The 23,398-nt window shown below is 39.2% G+C and overlaps 2 protein-coding genes across 2 annotated transcripts; both read left to right on the top strand.

Annotated features, from left to right (window-relative positions):
* Window positions 1-862: 862 nt before the first annotated feature.
* Window positions 863-4,404, top strand: LOC127261172 (ras-related protein RABA4d-like). Its single transcript, XM_051289405.1, has 3 exons — window positions 863-1,307; window positions 3,646-4,118; window positions 4,199-4,404. The coding sequence occupies exons 1-2, from the start codon at window positions 1,078-1,080 to the stop codon at window positions 4,094-4,096; spliced, it is 681 nt and encodes a 226-aa protein (XP_051145362.1). The 5' UTR covers window positions 863-1,077; the 3' UTR covers window positions 4,097-4,118; window positions 4,199-4,404.
* Window positions 4,405-5,647: 1,243 nt separating this feature from the next.
* LOC127261156 (DNA damage-repair/toleration protein DRT100-like) lies at window positions 5,648-7,157 on the top strand. The gene has a single exon (XM_051289381.1). It carries the CDS (start codon window positions 5,669-5,671, stop codon window positions 6,773-6,775), a length of 1,107 nt encoding a protein of 368 aa, XP_051145338.1. The 5' UTR covers window positions 5,648-5,668; the 3' UTR covers window positions 6,776-7,157.
* The last annotated feature ends 16,241 nt before the right edge of the window (window positions 7,158-23,398 follow it).

The following is a 23,398-nucleotide window of genomic DNA, read 5'->3' as shown; positions in this document are numbered from 1 at the left end:
GAAAATAGTGATATTTATTATAAATAAATATTGAATAAGAATAATAATTAAATGTAAAGTTGTTGATTTTGCCAAAATTAGTAATTAAGTAATATTTTATTTTCTATATTATGATTAAAAATTTATATACAACTGATATATTTAGTGCGTTTGTTTGGAGGTTTAGATTTTGAGTTGGAATTTGAATAGTAAAAATTTTGAATTTGAATAGTTGTATGATGTAATATTTTTTAATGTAAAATTAATTTTTAGTATAATATTAAAAATGTAAAATAAGTGTTTAATTTAATATTTTTTTAAAAAAAGAGTTAAATGAATAATGTCCAATCCTCCAAACAACCACACCCTTAGTACTACTTTCGCCGACCATTAATCTTCCCATTTGAATTAGAAGTCATTTATTTTTAAAATTAAAAATATTTTTATATTTTTATAATTGTTTTTACAAATATTTATATCAATATTACAATATATTAATAAAAATATATATATTTTTAATTTATACTATAATAATTAATATTTAAACATAAATATACGAAAAATAAAGTTCCATTTGTATTATATATCTTTTATAAAATTACTTATATTATATATTTGTATTAAAATATAATATTTAAAAATATATTTTAAAAATTGATTATCTATATTCTTATTTTTAAAAATAGTAACAATACAACTATATATCAAAAAATTAAAAATAGTATCGTAATTTATTATTATTAATTTATTAAATTTTATTTTTATTACGTAACGTATTACTATCTTAACCGTCAATATTCCTGAATTGTGATAGTAATGTAAAGAATTATTATGGTATTAATTCAATTATTAAAGCAAGCACAAGCCACGGTGTCAGTCAAAAGTATGTATTTCAAATAGTCAGCCTTTTCCTTTTCCTGCCGATGTCGTCGCCGTTTTTCCCCTTTCTTTCTCCTCTCAACGTATATCGAATGATCAACTCCATAGCAGCAGCAGCAGCAGCCGTGCATGTAATCTCTACTCCAATCCACTAAGGAGCAGTATTATCCACCAATCTTCTTCCTCGTTTGATCGGATCGGTTGAGGAGCTCGCGAGGGATGTCGAATTTGTACGGAGGCGATTTCAACAACAAAATCGATTACGTGTTTAAAATCGTGTTGATTGGTGATTCTTCGGTGGGGAAATCGCAGCTCCTGTCGCGATTCGCGAGGAACGAGTTTAGTTTGGATTCTAAAGCAACTATTGGGGTGGAGTTTCAGACGCGGACGGTTACGATCGATCATAAGACTATCAAGGCGCAGATTTGGGATACTGCTGGCCAGGAAAGGTTCTTCTTCTTCTTCTCATCTTTACTATTTTGCTTCTGGATTATTGGACTGCATTTCGGATTTCTCTGCGCGTGATTTTCTCGAATTTTGACTATCCATTTAATTTGGAGATGTGAGTAATATGAGCTGTGCACTTGCTTTTAGGTTTTTGCTTTTAGTTTCTGCATATGAACCGTTGAAACGTAGATTTAATTAACTAGATAGTGCTATACTTGGAAATCTGATAACTAAATGAGAGCTGCTGGTGAAGCGATGTTTGCTAATTTTGATTTGCCATATGTTTCGATTAAATCTAATTGATTACTATATGGTTATGTCATTGTCTTCTCCGGCAAGTTGGTCTCTGTTGCTACTTCAATTTCTTGCCCATTATGCCAAGATCCACCTATAAATGGCTCCCCAATCCCTAAAAAATTTAAATCTCACTGAGAAAAAGCATAAAGCTTTTCTACTTGCAGCTTCTCCTGTGATTACTCTTTTGCTCTTTATAGCTGTTAGTCACGTGTTCCCATCAATCTGAAGGAAGAGAGCTTTATCCTAGAAAACTCAAGGATATTCCTAGGAAGGTTCTTTAGCCCGGTATGCATGTCTCAACCTTGTCACTGGAATTCTAATCCATTTGTTTTCTCATGTTCGATATGCTAATTTTTCCAATAATGTAAAACACTTTTTGCATTACATGTTGATCCTATCCGTTCTATCCCACCAGTGTCATTTGATTAGGGATCTATATTAGCAAGTGCAGCAAATATGTACACAGAATCCAAACAATAATCACTGGATTGCCTTAAAGAGAATAATGAGGTACTTGAGGGGTGTCACAATAAGTTATGGTATCCAATATATTAGAGTTTCTGCTGTGCCTGAGGGTTGTAGTGATGCTAATTCGATCTCTGATTTTTGGTGAGAAATATCCACTAGTGGTTTTGTATTCTTATTAGGAGTTGTGGTTGCTTGGAAGTTGACCAACGGAATCTAAGTTCATTGCATTAACGCTGGTAGCAGTTAAATGGAGTGGTTGAGACACTTTTTTTCGAAATTCCTTTGGATCCCGGACTCACATTCTCTATCGGTGATACCTTGTTATTGTTAATTGAAAATAGCTACCACATAACATAAACCATATAATGAGAAACGTAGACATAAACATTTATGACACAATGTGATAAACCAATTGCTCAAAGGTAGAGCAATTTCCATCTTTTATTCGAGGTCTAAAGTGAATTTGGTCGATCTTCTGAGTAAGCTATTAGGCAAACTGCTAATATTTGACACCGAGAGGAATGAGACTAACTGTCACTTGATAATCAACATAGCCGAACTTATGTGATCAGAGATCTCATTAAGAAAGCTCATGTGAGTAATAAGAAACCATTGATGATTTTCTGGAATAATATTTGCTTAAGTCCATTCCGGTGGTATGTGCTGTTCTCATAGCTAAAAATTTAAAATATCAATATAGTATACTCTTGGGAGTAGTTTTTTGGGACGATCTAGAAGGGATGGGATACTCTTTCCCCTAGAATGAGAATTTGCCTCCTTTGCATATCAATAAATGGCTATTTTAATGTTTTCGTCTACATAGATTTATGTTGAAGCATTCCTTTTTTTCTTGTTTTAGTTAAATCGGTGAGAATTTATTATATAATTCGAGTAATAAGTAATCCTACATAGTTACTACTGTGCTTCCTACGAAATAAAGCACATGCCTTTTGGCAACCTGTGATCATTTTTGTTGAAACTTTTCAGATATTAAATCTTAACCAAGATCTGTCACGTTCAAATAACTGAGGTAAAAATAATAAAGCAAATAAATATTCGGGTGATTTTGTGTTTTTCAAACACAGAACTTCCAGAAAAAACCATTAATGTTTATGCCGTTTATTTTCACGATAAGATATGAAAATCAATGGATGCTACGGATCCAATCTTAATAAATATCTATTATTATTAATTGGCTTATCACCAATTAATAAGTTATTGAGTTTCTGCACATGCTCACACTTACTAAATGATTTAAGTTCAATAAATTGATAGATCACTTGATATAAGCTTAATCTGGCTTATAATCCAAATAGTTACATTTTAACCCTCCAACACATTTGCTTTCTACTTGTATGGTCAAATGTTTTGAGTCTTTTTATAATCATTGAATTAACGAAGGGGGTTCGAATTAATCTAACTAAATTCTAGAAAATAACAAAAAGAAAAAATTAAAATGCAATTGACAAGAAGAAACTTATATAATTAAAAGCATAGTCCTAGTCCAAGTAAATTTTGGCACCAGATTTGTATCGAATAATCGATTTAACTAAATCTATTTTTCATGCAACACAGATACCGAGCAGTGACCAGCGCATATTACCGAGGAGCAGTCGGGGCAATGCTAGTATACGATATCACTAAACGCCAATCGTTCGATCATGTAGCTAGGTGGCTGGAGGAACTCCGGAGCCATGCAGACAAGAACATCGCCATCATGCTCGTGGGCAACAAATCCGACCTGGGAACTCTCCGGGACGTGCCCACTGAAGACGGCAAAGAGTTCGCCCAACAGGAGAATCTTTTCTTCATGGAAACCTCGGCCCTCGAGGCAACCAATGTCGAGCCGGCTTTCCTTAATGTCCTGACTGAAATTTATCGGGTTGTAAGCAAGAAGGCCCTTGTTGCAAACGAAGCTGAATCCGGTGGGAAAGAATCGCTTCTGAAAGGAACTGACATCGTCGTTCCTTCTCAGGAACTGTTGTCTCCGGCTAACAGCAAGTTCAGCTGTTGTCGATCTTCGTAAAGCTCGATTCTTGTTTGTTAAGGTATGTTCGCTTGCTCGATTCTGATTTTATGTTGTTCTAACGTTTCGGATAATGTGGCTGATTTTATAGTCAACCATCAGGTTTTAGAGGGACTGAGAGCCGCGCTAAGGACATCAACTTTGTTGAGTTTCATCGGCCTGATGTTTATCTTCTTGTCATTGGATGAAATTGGTATTTTCGTTGTGAACTTCATAAAATATAACATGGTTTAGTAAAAAATGTATTTATTTTTATCACCCTTTTCAATAACTAAATATTTTTTTATATTTAAGTTTTATTTTATAAATTAGTTTATTTTAATCATAAATATATAAGTATTTTTTTTTATTTTTTATATTATTTAAAATTTTACTCTCTCTAATATAATATTCATAGGGCATATATTTTATTAATATATGATCAAATTAATAAAATTTATTATTTTAATTACGAGTCCCTTTCATCCTAAATTAGTGTAGTGTAGTACCGGTCCAATTCTAAAGTACTCCCTTCATCCCGGTGACAGATGATTTTTTTTTTATTTTTTTTTGTCCGTCCTATTCTTTTTTACTTTTAATAAATTTATTCATTTTAAATATATTTTACAAATATAAATCAATTTAATTAAATTTTTAATTTTTTACACATAGGACCACTTAAAACTCTTTTATTTCTATCTCTCTTTAATAAATAAATAATTGTCAACAATACTACTTATGTAAAAATAATAAAATAATATTATAATTTATTATTAATAACTTAATAATCTACACTACCTAAAATACTACCTAAAATACCTTGTCATCTTAACCGAAACGAAGGGAGTATTATAGAAGGGGAGTAATATTTTTTGTTTTGAATTAATGTTTTTATTTTTTTTTGTTTTTTCATTTAGACCCATCTGAAATCAATATATCAATTTTTTTTAGTAATTGGACTTCCCATCTAGTTTTTTTATAATTTATATATTATTACAAAATATTATTATTATTGTTTAATCAAATTATTATTTTTTTCCTAAGAGTATAATTAGTTTTTCATTCTTCTATTATACTATATATATTTATAATATTAATATTCCTTCAAACCTAGAGTATATAAATAATTGTCTCCTAAAAAAAATTTTAATAGTGTGAAAGATGAAATTGTAATATGGAGATTATAAATTAAAATTTTTGACACTTTTAAATAATTGTGGTTTTGAATTAATATTAAACAAATGTATTCAAAGTTGATAGGATGAAATTTATATCAATTTAATTTTATAAAAATAAAATAAAGTGAGAGAATGAAATTTTGACGTTGAAAATATTCTGTCTTTTTACTCATAAATAATTCACTCTTCGACGATATTATATTTTACTGGGTTTAATAAATAAATAAAATTAAATAACAGCTGTGGCGTCACGTGCCTCACTCCAGCCTTATTTATAACAAAACTACCCCTTTGTTGGCGTCCCACTCAACTGTCGCCATCCTCCCAGGGGCATTTTCGTCATTCCACATATCTGCAAAAAATTCTTTTATTTATATATCTCATCGCATCGCTACTCTCCCATACATTATTCAGAATGGAGTTTGCCGAAACCCAGCTGGTTATTACAGCAACGGTCCTGCTCGCCGTAACGGTAGCCGTCAATGCCTGCCCGCCGTCAGACCGGGAAGCTTTGCTGGCGTTCAAGGCCGCCGTGACCGAGCCCTACTTGGGCATTTTCAACTCGTGGACGGGCAGCGACTGCTGCGCTAACTGGTACGGCGTCAGCTGCGACCCGGATAGCAAACGGGTCGCCGACATAATCCTCCGGGGAGAATCGGAGGATCCGATTTTCGAGAAAGCCGGCCGGTCCGGTTACATGACCGGTTCGCTCTCCCCCTCCCTCTGCAAACTCGACCGCCTCACCACCCTCGTCGTCGCCGACTGGAAAGCCATCTCCGGCGACATTCCGACGTGCCTCACCTCCCTACCCCACCTCAGAATCCTCGACCTCATCGGCAACAAAATCTCCGGCCCAATCCCGGTCGACATTGGCAACCTGAACCGGCTCACCGTCCTCAACCTGGCCGACAATCAAATCTCCGGCAGCCTCCCGCCGTCGCTGGCGAAACTCAACAGCCTAATGCATTTAGATCTCAGCAACAACCGCCTCGCCGGAGAAACCCCGACCGACATCGGAAAACTGTCGATGATGAGCCGAGCATTGCTGAACCGGAACGAGCTGACCGGCCCGATCCCAACCTCTTTCGCAAATATATACCGGCTGGCCGACCTGGACCTGTCGCAGAACCGTCTGACCGGGTCGATCCCGGTTCAGATCGGGTCAATGCCGGTTTTATCAACTCTGAACCTAGACAGCAACCGGCTGACCGGGTCCATACCCGAAACCCTACTTTCTAACTCCGGTTTGAACATTTTGAACCTGAGCCGGAACGGTTTGGAGGGGAAGCTGCCGGACGTATTTAGCCCTAAAACGTATTTTACGGCGATCGATTTGTCGTATAATAACCTACGGGGTTCGATTCCGACGACGTTGGCGGCGGCTAAGTTCATAGGGCATTTAGATCTGAGCCATAATCATCTTTGCGGCGCGATTCCGTCGGGATCGCCGTTCGATCATCTAGAAGCTTCGTCGTTCGCCGACAACGATTGCCTCTGCGGAATGCCGTTGCAGACTTGTTGATTATTTTATTATTATTATTAATTAATATATAAATATTGTTTGTTTATTGTATGATCAGTTGATTACGTTGGGGGGTTTGATTTGAATTATCGTCTTTTTAAAAGTGTTAAATGTAATTAATTAATAATTAATTAATTAATTATAGGTATGTACGTACGTATGTTGTATTGATATGGTAATTAATGTTGTGTTGGGGGTGATTATGGGTAATGTTGTCCGCGTGGAGTGCACGTGACACTGTCTGCTCTGGGTACTGCTGCTCTCAGTTCAATATCTCTCTCTGTGTATTTCTGTGTTGGAAAGAGCAAAAGCTAAGTGCTCTCTCCATAGTAAATGTAATTAATTTACTCCCGACCTAATTTAAATTATCTATTTTACCATATCTATTCAATTTCGGGTAAATTATATAACACATCATTGTGGTTTACTAAAAATGCTTCTGTGTTTTATTTATCGCATGAAACTCTCTTGTGTCAATGAAAAATTGACATGAAACACTCTTTTTGTCTAAAACTGATGTTTGATTCTGTTACGTACGAAATTTAGAATTAGGTTAAAAGCCCAAGGTAAAAAGAAGAATGGGCCTAGCAATAGGGTTGATTGAACTGGCTGAAGGACACCGTGAGGAAATCAAGGAAAATAGATTTATTTCTAAGGAAAATACAAGACGGAAGGTCCTCAGGTCGGTAGGTCCTCAAGACGGAAGGTCCTTAAGACGGAAGGTCCTCAAGACGGAAGGTCCTCAAGACGGAAAGACCTCAGGTCGGAAGGTCTTCAGGTCGGGAGGTCCTCAAGACGGAAAGACCTCAGGTCGGAAGGTTTTCAGGTCGGAAGGTCCTCAAGACGGAAAGTCATCAGGACGGAAGGTCTTCAGGTCGGTAGGTCCTCAAGACGGAAAGACCTCAGGTCGGAAGGTCTTCAGGTCGGGAGGTCCTCAAGACGGAAAGTCATCAGGACGGAAGGTCTTCAGGTCGGTAGGTCCTCAAGACGGAAAGTCATCAGGACGGGAAGTCCGCAGGTCGGGAGGCTTTCAGGTCGGGAAAAGGAAGAGGTACGGACAGATGCGGAGGTCTTCGGTCGAAGACGGAGGGCGGCTGATGCGGAGGTCGGCCCAAGTGAGGTCGGGCGAAGAAGCAGGTCGGGCGAAGGACGAAGTCGGGCCAAAAGAGCGGAAGGTCTGTGGTCGGCTCAAAGAGTGAAATATAAGGATAATTTTGGTCTGCTGAGGACACGTGTCAGCATGAAAAGGGTTGGAAGACGGTTGGGAAGGAGACGTTGTAACCGTTCGGGCGACGGTTTTCAGTACGGTTTCCCAGAGAATATTTAAAGGCTTGGATAATCATTTGGCAAGGCATCTTCAATCAACTTCAACAAAGCAAAGTCAGATTTGGGGATCACCACTTTAAATTTCAGTCTTTTATTTTCCAGTTTATTTTCTGTACCGTACAGTGTTTAGAGATTCCTAATCTCAGGCACTAATTAATCAAGTTTAAGGATATTTTCTATATCTTTGAATTTTACTTTATTTTTGTTGAAAAATTACATCAACAAATTGGCGACCACAGTGGGAGCAAGACAAAATTGCTCATTCCAATTCCGGCGATAATTTCATACGTCTTAGATCCGGCCGTATCATCGGAAGGGTCCATATGGCAGGTTCACAACCTCAATCATCTTCGGCACCGGTGGGAGAATCCGTTCCACCACCTATTGTGCCAACTGCCGGGGAAATCCCACAACCACCAGCTGAATTGTGGTCTTTTGTTCAACAAATGTTGCGTGAGCAACAAACGAACATGTTGCGTGAGCAACAGAGTCTGATGCAGAACATGATAGATCAAGCACTGTCAAGGGTTAGTCTTCAACCCACTCAAACTCCACCAAGAACATCACCATCCAGACCACAGGCATATTTCGCAGGGCCATCATTCGTGGATAGTACATTCCCAAGTGCCACAAATCCCAACCGAATGGATAGGGGAAAATCTCCTCTGACTTTTCCAAACACTGTTCCACTGGGACCAAGGGTTACCAATCCGCAGCCGAACAATACAAGGGAGGACAGGCCTGAAGGATATATACATGATCCTATTCATATTCCTGTGCAGGATCCGTTCCATGTTCCTGATCATCAACGCTTGCATGTAGATCCTGACGAGATTGCACATATATTAAGGGATCAGTATGGATTAACTCCTCAGATGGCTAACCGCCCTGCATATCAGAGACCTTTCCCAGAAAGGATCATTAATGAACACCCTCTCCCAAGGAATTTTCGACCACCCGACTTTCATGCATTCTCAGGGGAGGACGGATCTTCCACCATAGAACATGTTGGTCGGTTCACAGCACAATTAGGAGAAGTTGGCAATAACCCTTTTTATAAGTTACAGCTGTTTGGGTTATCTCTTACTAGAACGGCGTTTTCGTGGTTTGTAAGTCTGCCTCCTGGACAAATTCAGACTTGGGAAGGACTGAAGATGGCATTTCACGCTAGATTCTTCAATCCTTTACCAGTTGTTTCTTTAACTGATCTTCTAGAATTGAGACAGTTTCCAGAAGAATCTGCTTCACAGTTTATAGAAAGGGTGCGATTGATAAAGGGACGATGTCCTACGGTAATCAGTGAGAAAGAGATGACCAATTTAGTGGTCCGGAATATGCATACTCGTTTAAGAAAGGCACTCACTGCCCTGGATGTTGAGGATTTGGCAAGTCTTGCATCCAAGGCAGGACGTCTAGAGTCTTTGTTCAGAGAGGAAGATCAGCATAACAGGCGTAATAGAGGCCAACATATGGCGAGTATGGGAACAGAAACATGTGACTTTGATTTTAATCAGTCAGAAGAGATGGCAGCCGAAATCCTTTCTGGAAAACCGTATGTATGTCCTAAATTGAAGCCAGTACCAGGATTTGAAGGAAAGGAGCAACCGACCTTTGATAGTTCGAAAGCTGATGAAATCTTTGATATCCTACTGACTGATGGGCAGATCCGTATTCCAAAGGGGCAAAGACTTGCCACTAAAGAAGAAATCAAAGGGAGACCATATTGTAAGTGGCATAATTCTTTCACACACACTACAAGTCAGTGTACTCATTTTAGGAAGGAAATTCAAAAGGCCATCAAGACAGGTCGGCTCAAATACATCACTCTAGGTGTAGACCAGCAACCGTTTCCGAATGTAACAACGGCAATGGTTGACATCCAACCAAGTTCGGAAACAAGGAAAAGTTCGGCCAATGATGGACAAAAAGGGGAACGAAACCAGCCAAGCCCCGAAACAAAAAAAGGAAGTCGGCCAAACAGCAGCCGACCGGAAGAACGACTCAAAGTTTGTGAGAAGCCAGTTGCTGAAAAGTGGGACCATCCAGATGGTTCTTTTAATGTGGAGGTGAAAGAAAAGGTTTTGGTACGTGATCACCCGACCAGAAAAACAGGGTCGGTCGGGAGCAATTGGGCTCGAAACAAAAAGCCTTTACCAGTTGATATAGATCCTCGGTTCCCAGGTATGAATCGTACACAGATTCGCAATGCCAAACGCAGGTATGCTGCAAAGTATGGGAAACGAGTTCCTATAGCAAAACGACTAACCGACGAACAAAAAGCAGCCGACCACTTGGCAGGAGATCAGTCTATTAGAATCTTTACAGAACAAACGACTAACGAGCAAGGAGCAGCCACTCAATCTCCAAAAGGTCGGTCCAGTCGGGTCTGTTCAGGAAAGCAACCGAACGTCGGATTAGGCGCTTCCGACTACGCCAAAGGAAGTTCGTCGGGACTGGGGAAAGGTAAAGGGATGGCAGATGAAATAATTAAAGGTTTTAGATGCCAACATTGTGAACGAATCAACATCAATCCATCTCTTGAGGAATTCCGTATTGAATCTTTGACGGTTCAATCTCAATCTCGGGATAAGACAAAGGAAGAAGTAGTAACTACAGAGGAAAGTTCAAGATCTGTTAAATCTCGTCTGGGACCACGAATCCCTTGTCGAATGACAGAGATTAATCAGATGAGTGATGAACCGATGTGGGCGAGTCTGGTAGATGAAACTATGGACGAACCTTTATGGGCATTCTTGGCAGATGGTGAATTAGAGGAGACAGAGGGGGCAAAGACCTCAGATTCCGATCCTCAGTCGGAAACACCTTCGATTGTGTTTCCTCCTATTCCAGAGGGTGCGATCTCTCATTTGAAGCCTCTGTATGTTAATGCTCATATTTGTGGGAAACCAATCACAAAAGTTTTCGTGGATAATGGAGCAGTTTTTAATGTTATGCCATTGAAGACTCTCAAGAAGTTAGGGAAAGGAATACATGATCTATCTCCTGTGGAATTCGAAATGACAAGTTTTACAGGGCAGCCGACTAAGCCTGAAGGCATGATGGTTGCCATGATCGAGGTCGGGCCAAAGAAGATCTCCACTGTTTTCTTCATTGTGGACGCAGATACTACATACTCTCTCTTGCTGGGAAGAGACTGGATTCATGCCTCTCAATGTGTGCCATCAACCTTGCACCAACAATTAATGTTCTGGGAAGGAAATCAGGTCTTCAAAATGGAAGCGAATGACAACCCATTCGATGTATCAGAACAAGTTGAAGAGTCAGTGTTTTATTCCAGTCCTTTGGCTCCGATGTCTCAATTGTATATGGCCAGGGAATACCCAAACAAGGGTTATAAAGTCACTGGCCAGAACTCGATGTTCTATTAAAAGAACACCTTTATTGTATGGCTCATGATAAAGCCACACCCATTCCCATATAATTTGTTTGTAATGGAAGATACAAGCTTAGAAGTATGTAGTTCTCTTATTAATAAGTTCTATTTAAAGCAGTTATTACATAAAGCAGAAAATAGTAAAGAAATTCTGGATGTTCACCTCCAAGAAGATGAACAATTTCGTTGGCCCGACTTATTAGAAAAAACAGAACCAACAGCTTCATCACAAGACCCATTATTGGAGTTTAATTTAGGAACCGAATTGGTTCCAAAAGTGATCAGGTTAAGTGGTTATTTGTCTAAAGAGCAACAAACAATGATGCTCGAAGTTATTAGAAACAACATTGATTGTTTAGCATGGGATTATTCAGAGATGCCTGGTTTGACAAGAAGTCTAATAGAGCATCGATTGCCTATCAAAGAAGGTTGTAAACCTTACAAACAACCTCCAAGGCGAATGAGCCCGGATCTGATGCCTCAAATCAAGGAAGAAATCCAAAAACTTCTCAAAGTGGGTTTCATTCAGCCTTGCCGTTATGCGGAGTGGCTGGCTAATATTGTGCCAGTGGTCAAGAAAAATGGTAAGATAAGGATATGCATCGATTTCAGGGATTTGAATCTAGCTACCCCTAAGGACGAATATGTGATGCCTATGGCCGACATGTTGATAGATGCAGCAGCAGGGCATAAAATCCTTAGTCTGATGGATGGTTATGCAGGTTATAACCAAATATTTCTGGCAGAGGAAGACATTCCTAAGACAGCATTCAGATGCCCAGGGGCTTTAGGTATTTATGAATGGACAGTCATGCCATTCGGGTTAAAGAATGCGGGGGCAACTTACCAAAGAGCCATGAATTCAATCTTTCATGATTTAATTGGCAGATCTATGGAAGTTTATATTGATGATGTTATTGTTAAATCTGCCAGTTTTGACGAACATTTGAGAAATCTTGAAGAGGCATTCGAAAGAATGAAGAAGTACAAGTTGAAGATGAATCCAACCAAATGTGCTTTTGGAATATCAGCCGGGAGCTTTTTAGGATTTTTAGTTCATGAGAGAGGAATTGAAATTGATGCCAATAAGGCTAAAGCCATTCTTGATAGTCGGCCACCCAAGACGGTTAAAGAAATCCAAAGTCTGTTGGGTAAGGTGAATTATTTGAGGCGTTTCATTTCTAATGCTGCTGGCAAGGTCAGACCCATTACTAAATTGTTGAAAGCTGGGAAAAATGCTTTTGAATGGGGTCCCGATCAACAGACGGCTTTAGATGCTATCAAGCAGGCATTGGTTCACCCTCCAGTCTTGATGCCTCCTAAACAAGGTCGGCCACTCAAACTTTATTTGGCAAATACATATGAAGTGGTTAGCTGTTTATTGGCACAGGATGGTGATGACGGGAAGGAAAGGGCAATCTACTATCTCAGTAAAACCCTTACAGGACCAGAACTGAATTACACTATGCCAGAAAAAATGTGTTATTCATTGGTCTTCGCTTGTACTAAACTCGAGCATTATTTGCTGCCCAGAAGAGTTGAGGTCATATCAAAGGTGGATCTCATCAAATTGATTTTACAGAGACCTACTATGAAGGGCAGACTCATGAAGTGGGCCATCAAATTGGCTCCTTTTGATCTTCAACATTCCCCTTTGAGGGCAGTCAAGGGACAAGCAGTAGCCGACTTCTTAGCAGAATTTTCCCAAGTCGGGTATTCTCATAGTGATAGCGTCCGACCATTTGGTTGTTCATCATATTTGAATACCCTACAGGTCGGATGTGTGCCTTATATAAGTACCAGAACATGGTTGATGTTCTTTGATGGTTCTACCTCTGGAAACAAATCAGGGGCAGGGGTCTTTTTGCAAGGACCTGATGGTCAAAAGATCAACTTACAACTACGATTGGAAGCCATGACCCATAATTCGGCAGAATATGAAGCTTTAATTTTGGGTTTGGAGGCTTTAATTGCCAGGAAGGTCCAGTCTGTAATCATAAGGGGGGATTCTCAATTAGTAGTCAACCAGGTAAACAATCAATATGTTTGCAATTACCCTCATCTTCGCAGATACAGGGACATTGTGGGTCGGTTACTGACAAAAATCTCAGAAGTAATAATTGAGTTCATTCCGAGGAAAGAAAACCAACGTGCTGATGAATTGGCTCAAAGGGCATGTAAAGGAATTCTGGAGGATATGTGGTCGGAGGTCAAGTCGGGCATAGAAGGAAAGACAGACCCGATATGCGAAGTTATGGTCGGGCAGGAGATAGTCGCTCAGGAGCCCGACTGCGAAGTTACGGTCGGGCAGGAGACTGTCGGACAGGAGCCCGACTGCGAAGTTATGGTCGAGCAGGAGACTGTCGGACAGGAGCCCGACTGCGTAGTTGATATCAGGCAGGAGTCCGACGGCGAAACAGTGCCCGATTGGAGAACAGAGCTTATCATGTATTTACAGAATCCAGGTGCGAGTGTTTCGATTGCGACACGATTGAAAGCTTTACGTTTTCAATTGATAAATGGAATTTTGTACAAGAGATCATTTGAAGGTTTGCTTTTGAAATGTTTGGGGTCTAAAGAAGCTCTAGAGGTAATGACAGAAGTACATGGTGGGATATGTGGAGCTCATCGGGCAGGTCTGAATATGAGATGGGCCATTCATCGTTTGGGTTTTTTCTGGCCAAAGATTTTTCAAGATTGCATACAATTTGCCAAAGGCTGCCAGGAATGTCAGAAACATGGAAACTTAAACCATTTGCCAGTAACCGAATTGCAATTCTTGGCAAAACCATGGCCTTTTAAATCATGGGCTATGGATATTATTGGTAAGATACATCCTGCTTCATCGAAACATCATTGTTTCATATTGGTCGCGACTGACTACTTTACCAAATGGGTAGAAGCAGTTGCTTTGAAAAATGTGGATCAGAAAGAAGTGATAGACTTCGTTTTGAACCAAATTATTTACAGATATGGTATTCCTCAGTCTATAACAACCGACCAAGGCCTGGTTTTCACAGGGGAAAAGTTCTCTAGTTTCTTGGCAGAATTCGGTGTTCGATTACATCATTCTTCACCTTATTATCCCCAAGCCAATGGACAAGCGGAAGCAGCAAATAAGATTATTATTGGGATTATAAAGAAGATGGTTGAAGGGAACCCAAGAAAGTGGCATTTGTTATTGTCTCAGGCTTTATGGGCACATAGGAATACCAGAAATACGGCCACAGGGTTCTCACCTTACCAACTCACGTTTGGCCAAGATGCTGTTTTACCAGCCGAAATCCGAGTATCATCTGGCCGAACAGAATTTACTGATGGTGGTCTTACAGAAGAATACCAACAACTTATGTTGCAACAGTTAGAAGATTTGGATGTTAACCGACTCCATGCAATAGGGCGAAGTGTGAAACAGAGTGAAATCAGAGCAAGGAGTTATGGAAAGAAAGTTCTTCACAGGACATTCCAAAAAGGAGACCTAGTCTGGAAGACCATTCTTCCTACATATAAGAAAACTGACCAATTGGGAAAATGGTCACCGAATTGGGAAGGACCATACATTGTTCAAAAAGATATTGGGAATGGTGCTTTCATTATTGTAAATCATGAAGGTAGAAGAGTACATGATTGTATTAATGCTAAATATCTGAAGAGGTATTATCCTGCCTTTTCAGATAACAAAACTGCCTGAAGCAAAATATTATTCTCAGAACCCATTTGTGGGGTTCGAACCTATTTAAAGGTTCATTTCGGTTAGTCATCATGTATTTGTGAGAAATTTTCTGCCTCTGAATCAGACTTTTCATCCCAGTGAGTGGATATTAGCTCTGGTTCTTCTTCAATAAGATCTTCCAAATCTGGTCGGTACCTTTCCCATTGGCTTTGCATGTCGTCTAAATCTTGATGGGTACGTGCTTGCATGTCCGTTAGGGCTTGATGTTCACGATCAACGATGGTGCGCAATCTGGAAAAGACTTTTCGTTGATTGGAAAATATATTATCCCAACCAAGATCTGGAAGTATGGTTGCTGCGTGATTTTCGATCATTTCCATGTGATGATGGAGGTCAGGAATGCGATCAAGGATGTCACGAAGAGGTTCATACCCCTCAATGATTTTTTCCATTAGGCGGATGACGCGATGAATGGTTCTTCTTCCTCGTTGGGAGAATCGGAATTTGAAGTCTAGTTGCTTGAGTATATGTAGCAGGTCTTCTGCATGGCCTCCAATAGGGTGATTACCCACAAAGAAGGGTTGAAGAACACCTTCCCAGTTACTTGATGGAACATGAGGTCGGTCATTCGCCATATTTGTTAACACTTTAAGTGTTTTGATTTTCAAATTATGCCTTGGAATGTGTTTCTTAAAATATGAGAAACAGTGTTCTTTTAAAGAAGGAGTTTGTTTTGATTCCTACAAAGTTGGAAATAAAAGGTGATCCTTGTTTTGTGAGAGGAAAGAAAAATGGATTACTAAGTCAAATGTTGTTACAAAGGGGGAAATATTACAACAGTGCCCCTAGGGCAGTTTTTATATGTGTCCATTTGATTTCATCCCTAGATAGCCTTCTTGTATTGGCAGCCGTCTGATATCTTATGATGAATTGGGATCGGGCTTGGGTTTTCAGCTCTTGATCCAATTCAGCTTCATTCTTGGTATACCTCTCAAGTAGACGCTGCTCATTGGTAATTTGCTTATCCAGGGTAGACTGTTCTTTCCTTAGTTCCCGCAATTCTGCCTCCTTTTTCTGAATGGCTTCATCAACTTGAGCCTTCGTGCTAAAGAGACCGCCCAGTCTTCCAGTAGTCTGCTGAAGGGATTCTCGGGTTTTGGCCAAAGAATTCTCCAGTGTTGTTTGATCGAAGTCGGGCTGGGGGGTTTCGGCTGACAGGAGTCCAATGACTAGTATTTCAGTCTTGAGCTCTGTAAGTCTTTCCATCAGCCGATGCAGAATGGGGACGGCTGGCGATTCCGTCGGAGTGTAGAAGAGAAGGCCACCAACCGTCTGAATGAGTTTGTCCAATAAGTCGGATCTCAATTCTGACAGGGGATGGTTAATGGCCTCAGTGAATATAGTTCGGGCCTCCGCCGGAACCGGAACAGTCGATAGGACAGCTAAGTCCGAAGGCCCCTGCAAGTCCTACAATGTCAATAAGTATTCCAAGGGAGGTGCAAATTTATTCAGATAAAATATGTGTTACCTCTGGGCGGACTGCTGTCAGTGAGGGGGGCAGCAATGAGGTCGGTCGAGTAGGGCAGACAGCTGGTATAACAGCAGCCGACTCGTCGGCTGCTGCGAATGGTCGCTGAGGTGCCGACCTGGGTCCCTATTGAAAGTAGTATGTAAAACAGTTAGTGTTTTCTGAAAGAAACATTGTGGCATGGATTGGTTTAATCTTACCAAATTCACAGAAGTCTCCGAATCGGATGAAGACACTTCTTCCATTTCTGGAGGTTGGGCTGCCACAGGTGGTTCTTCTGCCTGCCACTCGATTGCTTGAGGAAGTGCCGCTGCTGGCTGGGCGGCTGCAGGTTGGGCGGCTGCTTCTAGAGCCGCTGCAGCCGGGATCTCTGGGGCACCTTCGATTTCGGGATCAGCAACATCAAGGATGTCGTTTTGAGGGTCAGCGTCGGCGAGGGCAGTTGGTCTTTCCTTCGAAATGGATGAGTCTGATGCCATGTATGGCGGGCGACCCATCTGGGAAGTAGTCCCTTCGCTGTCTGAAGAGACCCCTGCTGCTGATGCGATGGGTGAAGGTGTCTGTGAAAAAATCATGGAAATGTTTGTTGTTAAATATACCAAGGCTGATCGTTAAAATCCTAAGTATTGTTGATGAGAGAACTTACTGGTTCTATAGGCACTGTTGGTAAAGATTGCCTCCTGGTCGGGTGCCTGGCCCGACCACTCCTCGGTACGGGAGGAAGAGTTTGCCTCCTTGACGGGTCCTCCGCCCGACTGCTCATTGGCAAATTGGTTTGGACCATAGGTCCGGTTGAATGGTCGGCTGGGAGTGGCGTCGGTTGCGTGGTCGGTGTCACCAAGGTCGGTTCTGGTGAATGAAATGAGTAAAATCAAAGTTATGATATAGTGAATTGGTTCACGGTGTTAGGAAACATTACCAATTCGGGGTCGGGTCCTTGCTGACGTCCTATTTGTTCCAAGGTCTGCTAGTGTTTGCTGGTCGGTCCCCGAGGTCGGGGGTGTTTGCAGCTGGGAAGCTTTCCTTTTTCGCGTTGGACCACTAGATCCGATCCCCGGGGCGGCTGTTTGTGGCTGGGTGCTAGTGTGTCTAGCCGCCCCTAGAACCAATCCTTGGGGGGGAAGGAGTATGTTCAGCAACCGACCCTCATCAGGGGAAATCAGGGGCCATACAACCGACCACCATTCATTGAATGTTTCTACAGTCTCAGGGTTGGAGCGGAAAGGAATATAAGAATTGGAAATTATGTACGGGGTGAGCTGCGAGATATAAGAAGGGATTGAATTAGGTAGGACTCGTCGGTCAGGGCTTTGAAAAATTATTTGCGGACACGCGACGGGTCCAGGGATACCTTGGCAACAGCCGAACTGGCGCGCCAGGAATTGAGGTTCATAATTAAAGGTGTAAAAAGTTTTCTGCCCTTTTTTATCAAGTTTTTTGCTGCTAAAAAGAGACCTGGGTTTGAGGGCAACGTCCCAGGCAAAAGAATAGGTGGGATGAGGACAAGGCTCAGGAGTCGGAAGCGGATTTGGTGCTGGAAAGGGCCAGAAATGGTCGGGAGCATAACCCGCATATTTCTTATACATAGAAAATCGAGAGTTACTGCGGGTATCCGTTACAATGGCGATTATTATTGGATCGGACGATTGGAGTTTATTGCGTCCTGAGCAGAGTCGGTTGAGGGCTAATCCCAAATGTTTTTCGGATGTTGGCATAGTAGGAGGGGATCCTAAGTTAAACGCGTTGGGGAAGTAAAGACGGAACCAAAGTTCTAAAAACCAAAAAGGACCCGACGCGGTAGTGTCTAATTTTCTATTATCATTATCTGTTAAGCGAAGGCTAACCCTGGTGAGTCCTTCAAACAGATTGGCTAAAAACAGGGTGCCAAGGGAGAAGAACCGACCTGACGCGATATGAATTTCCAGGTCGAGATGAGAAGGAAGAACACATTTGGAAGGGGAAACAATGACGTACCTACAAAGCCAAAAAAGGATAAAGGCAGTATGCTCCCGGTCGGTTACAGGGGTCCCTGGAGCCCCTTGCTGGTCGGTTGCGAACTTTGTCCAACCCCATTCCTTCACACTTTGTAAGGACCACCCTGGATGGTCTTCTGATGGCTCCTGCCCATCTAGGGCTCCCATCACAGGGTCTTCACCCACGACTGGGAGTTGCGCGATCATTGCCACATCCATAAGAGTTGGGCCAAAGGGGCCTGATGGTAAGAGGAAAGTCCCATTTTCCGCATTCCAGAAGGCAGACATGGCCAACAGCACCTTCTCATGTAGGTTGATAGGCATGGTGGACAGTAGTATTGCCTGGTCGATTTTTTGAGATCGCCATTGGGTCTGGAAGTGTTCTGCTACCCGTCGATACCAAGCGCGGTAAGGATCTTTTGGGTCCGTAAGGTGGGTTTTGATGCTGTCTCGAATGCGAACTGCTTGATAGTTAGGATTGTTGATAGCCAAGGTATTTCGGGATTCCAAAACTTCCCTCATCCGATTTGAATCTTCAGGGGTAGTGCAATATGGGCGGATCGTCGGAGTTAATACTTTCGAGGCTGAAAATGGGCCCTCTGGGAGAGTTCCGTCGAAAGGAAGGGCAGGAATGTATTGATTCGCCATGGTTAGAGCGTTTTGGGATTGTGATTCACAAAGGCTTGTATTGCGGAGAAGGAAGTTAACCAGGAGTATTGCAGTAACTGGTGCAGTTGCTAAGGGAATTTTTCAAGAAGGTAGTGATTTATGAACTTCCAAACATTGATTGTTAAATGGCGTTTGAAAGTCCCTTGGCGGCGGGCAAGTTGTTACGTACGAAATTTAGAATTAGGTTAAAAGCCCAAGGTAAAAAGAAGAATGGGCCTAGCAATAGGGTTGATTGAACTGGCTGAAGGACACCGTGAGGAAATCAAGGAAAATAGATTTATTTCTAAGGAAAATACAAGACGGAAGGTCCTCAGGTCGGTAGGTCCTCAAGACGGAAGGTCCTTAAGACGGAAGGTCCTCAAGACGGAAGGTCCTCAAGACGGAAAGACCTCAGGTCGGAAGGTCTTCAGGTCGGGAGGTCCTCAAGACGGAAAGACCTCAGGTCGGAAGGTTTTCAGGTCGGGAGGTCCTCAAGACGGAAAGTCATCAGGACGGAAGGTTTTCAGGTCGGTAGGTCCTCAAGACGGAAAGACCTCAGGTCGGAAGGTCTTCAGGTCGGGAGGTCCTCAAGACGGAAAGTCATCAGGACGGAAGGTCTTCAGGTCGGTAGGTCCTCAAGACGGAAAGTCATCAGGACGGGAAGTCCGCAGGTCGGGAGGCTTTCAGGTCGGGAAAAGGAAGAGGTACGGACAGATGCGGAGGTCTTCGGTCGAAGACGGAGGGCGGCTGATGCGGAGGTCGGCCCAAGTGAGGTCGGGCGAAGAAGCAGGTCGGGCGAAGGACGAAGTCGGGCCAAAAGAGCGGAAGGTCTGTGGTCGGCTCAAAGAGTGAAATATAAGGATAATTTTGGTCTGCTGAGGACACGTGTCAGCATGAAAAGGGTTGGAAGACGGTTGGGAAGGAGACGTTGTAACCGTTCGGGCGACGGTTTTCAGTACGGTTTCCCAGAGAATATTTAAAGGCTTGGATAATCATTTGGCAAGGCATCTTCAATCAACTTCAACAAAGCAAAGTCAGATTTGGGGATCACCACTTTAAATTTCAGTCTTTTATTTTCCAGTTTATTTTCTGTACCGTACAGTGTTTAGAGATTCCTAATCTCAGGCACTAATTAATCAAGTTTAAGGATATTTTCTATATCTTTGAATTTTACTTTATTTTTGTTGAAAAATTACATCAACAGATTCGAAATAAACGCCTAAATTACGTAAGTTTTATACGAATAAAAAACGTAAAATATCTTAAATAATTTTTTTTGAATTAAATAAATAAATAAATAATTGATCAATCATTTATTTTTATAATTTTTATAAAATTTATTTCCAAAAACTATAACATGAAGGATTAATAAATTATTTATTTATTTATTTAATGCCAAAAATTATTTAAAATATTTTGGGCTTTTTATTTGTATAAATCTTGCCTAATTTAGGTATTTATTTAGAACTAAATATTAATTTTGGACAAGAAGGGTGTTTCGTGCAAATTTTACATTAACACAAGGGGGTTTCACGCAATAAATAAAACACAGAGTATTTTGTGCATTTTTACTGAAACACAACGGAGATGTTATATAATTTACCCATTCTATTTCAAAATATTTTTTTTTTATTTTAAAAAAAATAATGATATATTAATATCAAAATATTTTTAATTTTTACTTAAATTATAAATATATCATTATACATATAATTACTTTATATATAAATGAAGTACAAAAATAGCAAAAGTTTTTAGATATTTTCACTTTCTAATAAAATAATTAATTTGAAACGGAGGAAACATTATTTACCTTTCTTTCATTTTTTGTTTTCAAGATTTTATTTTTATTAGTAGTATTATCTTTGTCCAAGTTTACTGCACATTGATGTATATTACTGAATAGTCTCCTTGTACATGTCATGTATGGTTACCGGTGAAACTAGAATATTAACAGGAGGGGAGGAAAATTTTAAATTTACAAAATAAATTTTTTATTTGTAAAATAATATTACTATCATCTACTTAATAATTTTATTTTTACTTTTTGCATACTAATATTAAATATTAATTATTACATCAAATATAGTCTAAATAAATAAAAAAAACAATAATTTTTATTAGTAAATATTGATATATTATATTTTTAAAAAAAAAAAACTAATGCACTATTTTATTAAAAAAAAATCAACATTTTGATATTTTTATTATTTTTTTATTTATTTTAAATATTTTTTATAGATTATATATATTATTTTTTAAAAAATAAAAAAAAATTAATAAAATAGGGTAAAAGTGGAGGTGGGATGGGGCAAGGATGCAGCACACCCTTGCCCCTTAATAGGTCCGCCACTGTGTACAGTGACTAGACAGTCTCTCTCTCTCTCTCTCTCTCTCTCTCTCTCTCTCTCTCTCTCTCTCTCTCTCTCTCTCTCTCTCTCTCTCTCTCTCTCTGGATGCCACTGCTTGCTTGTTTGTCTTATAGATTTATATTCATCTGATTTGGCATAAATTTTAATAAAAATGAATAATAATAATTATTTTTTTTTTATTGTAAAAAATTAGTACAAAGAATATGCCAAATTCATGGTGGACCATTCTATCATACAATGACCAAAAAAATGAGATGATCTATTGCCTACTTTCTTGAGGGGATTTTAATCATTTCATTTTCCACCCAGCTTTTGTATGTTTGTGTTGTTAGTTTATTATTATTATTATTATTATTATTATTATTATTGAATTTTGGTTGATGTTTGCATGTTGTTTGAATATCAAATGGGCTGTGCAGCAGGAGATTGAGCCTTCGCGATGATCATTCAATAAACAACCAGTCTGTGTTAAGAGATTTTTCTATATTGAATTTAAAATTTGTTGTTGCCATGCGTGAATTAATCATCTTTAGCCTACCGTTTTGTATATGCCATAATTAAAAATTGAAAAGTAGCAAATTAATGAAAAAAAATAAAATTATGTCATATAGAAACATATGTTGTGTAATTTATATATTGTATTGTATTGTATAAATATTTTTATTATGTTGAAATCAATAATATATTATGTTACGTAAAATTATATAATAGGTTGCATGTTCTATTATTATTATATACTATCATATATGTGACGTCTGTCTCATATATATATGTGTGTGTCAATTGAGTCAAATTTGAACCGTACTGATTTAATCTCGTCAATACGGTAATCGAAACGTTTCAATATACTAAAATTTTTGAATTTTTAATTATGAATATTTCTTTTTTTTTTTTCTTTTTCTTTTTTTTTTCTAATTTTGTAATTATAGATATTTCTCCTTTTCCATGACTAACTTTCTAGATTGCATTTTTCATAGCAAAGTTATGTATAAAAGGTTTATAATTCATTCACAACCAAATTCTCCTCTTCAACTTTCTATTTGGTTATTCTATCTTTACTTAGTTAGTCGATCTCTTTTAGTTACAGTGCTGCTTCGAAGAATAGTAAAATTTTGAATTAAAATAGTTGTTTGATATGATATAAATATGTATTCATATGATATTTTGAATGTAAAATTAAATTTTAGTGTAATAAAATAAATAAATATTGAATATTTAATTTAATGTTTTTAGAGAGAAATGAAAGTTGGAATACTAAAACCAAAGGTAAAATCTTATAATTAACCAGAGCCTTAGTCATTTTATCTTCGTAGATACAAATAAATCAGAGGACCAACGAACGTGTTTTCATTATACGGAAAGAAATATTCATTGACTTGGCAAGTTTCTTCTCATGTACTCCTTCCGTTCCAATATAATAGTTATGTTTATCATTTTTGTATATCCTCATATCACTATAAAACTATCATTATTTTTTTATTATTATTACACAATTGTCAGTACTTTTTATACTAATACACTCACAAGGGCAAAAAAGTCTTTTACGTGTATTTTTTACCCACTATCAATAAAATATCAATATTTATATTGTTCACTGTTTTTTTTTGTAGCACTTTCCCTAATTTATATTGTTCACTATTTTTTTTAAATATTAAATCAAATATTTAATTTTTTATTTTTATATATTATACAAAAAAAAATTAATTTTA

This window comes from Andrographis paniculata, unplaced genomic scaffold (assembly GCF_009805555.1).
Source record: "Andrographis paniculata isolate CXL003 unplaced genomic scaffold, ASM980555v1 Contig15END, whole genome shotgun sequence".
NCBI classification, from domain to species: Eukaryota; Viridiplantae; Streptophyta; class Magnoliopsida; order Lamiales; family Acanthaceae; genus Andrographis; species Andrographis paniculata.
This window is presented reverse-complemented; position numbering and strand designations above follow the sequence as displayed.

Coding starts and splice junctions, on each gene's coding strand:
- LOC127261172 (XM_051289405.1), top strand. CDS start 1,078: ATGTCGAATTTGTACGGAGGCGATTTCAACAACAAAATCGATTACGTG. Junction 1,308..3,645: donor GATACTGCTGGCCAGGAAAG/GTTCTTCTTCTT, acceptor CATGCAACACAG/ATACCGAGCAGTGACCAGCG.
- LOC127261156 (XM_051289381.1), top strand. CDS start 5,669: ATGGAGTTTGCCGAAACCCAGCTGGTTATTACAGCAACGGTCCTGCTC.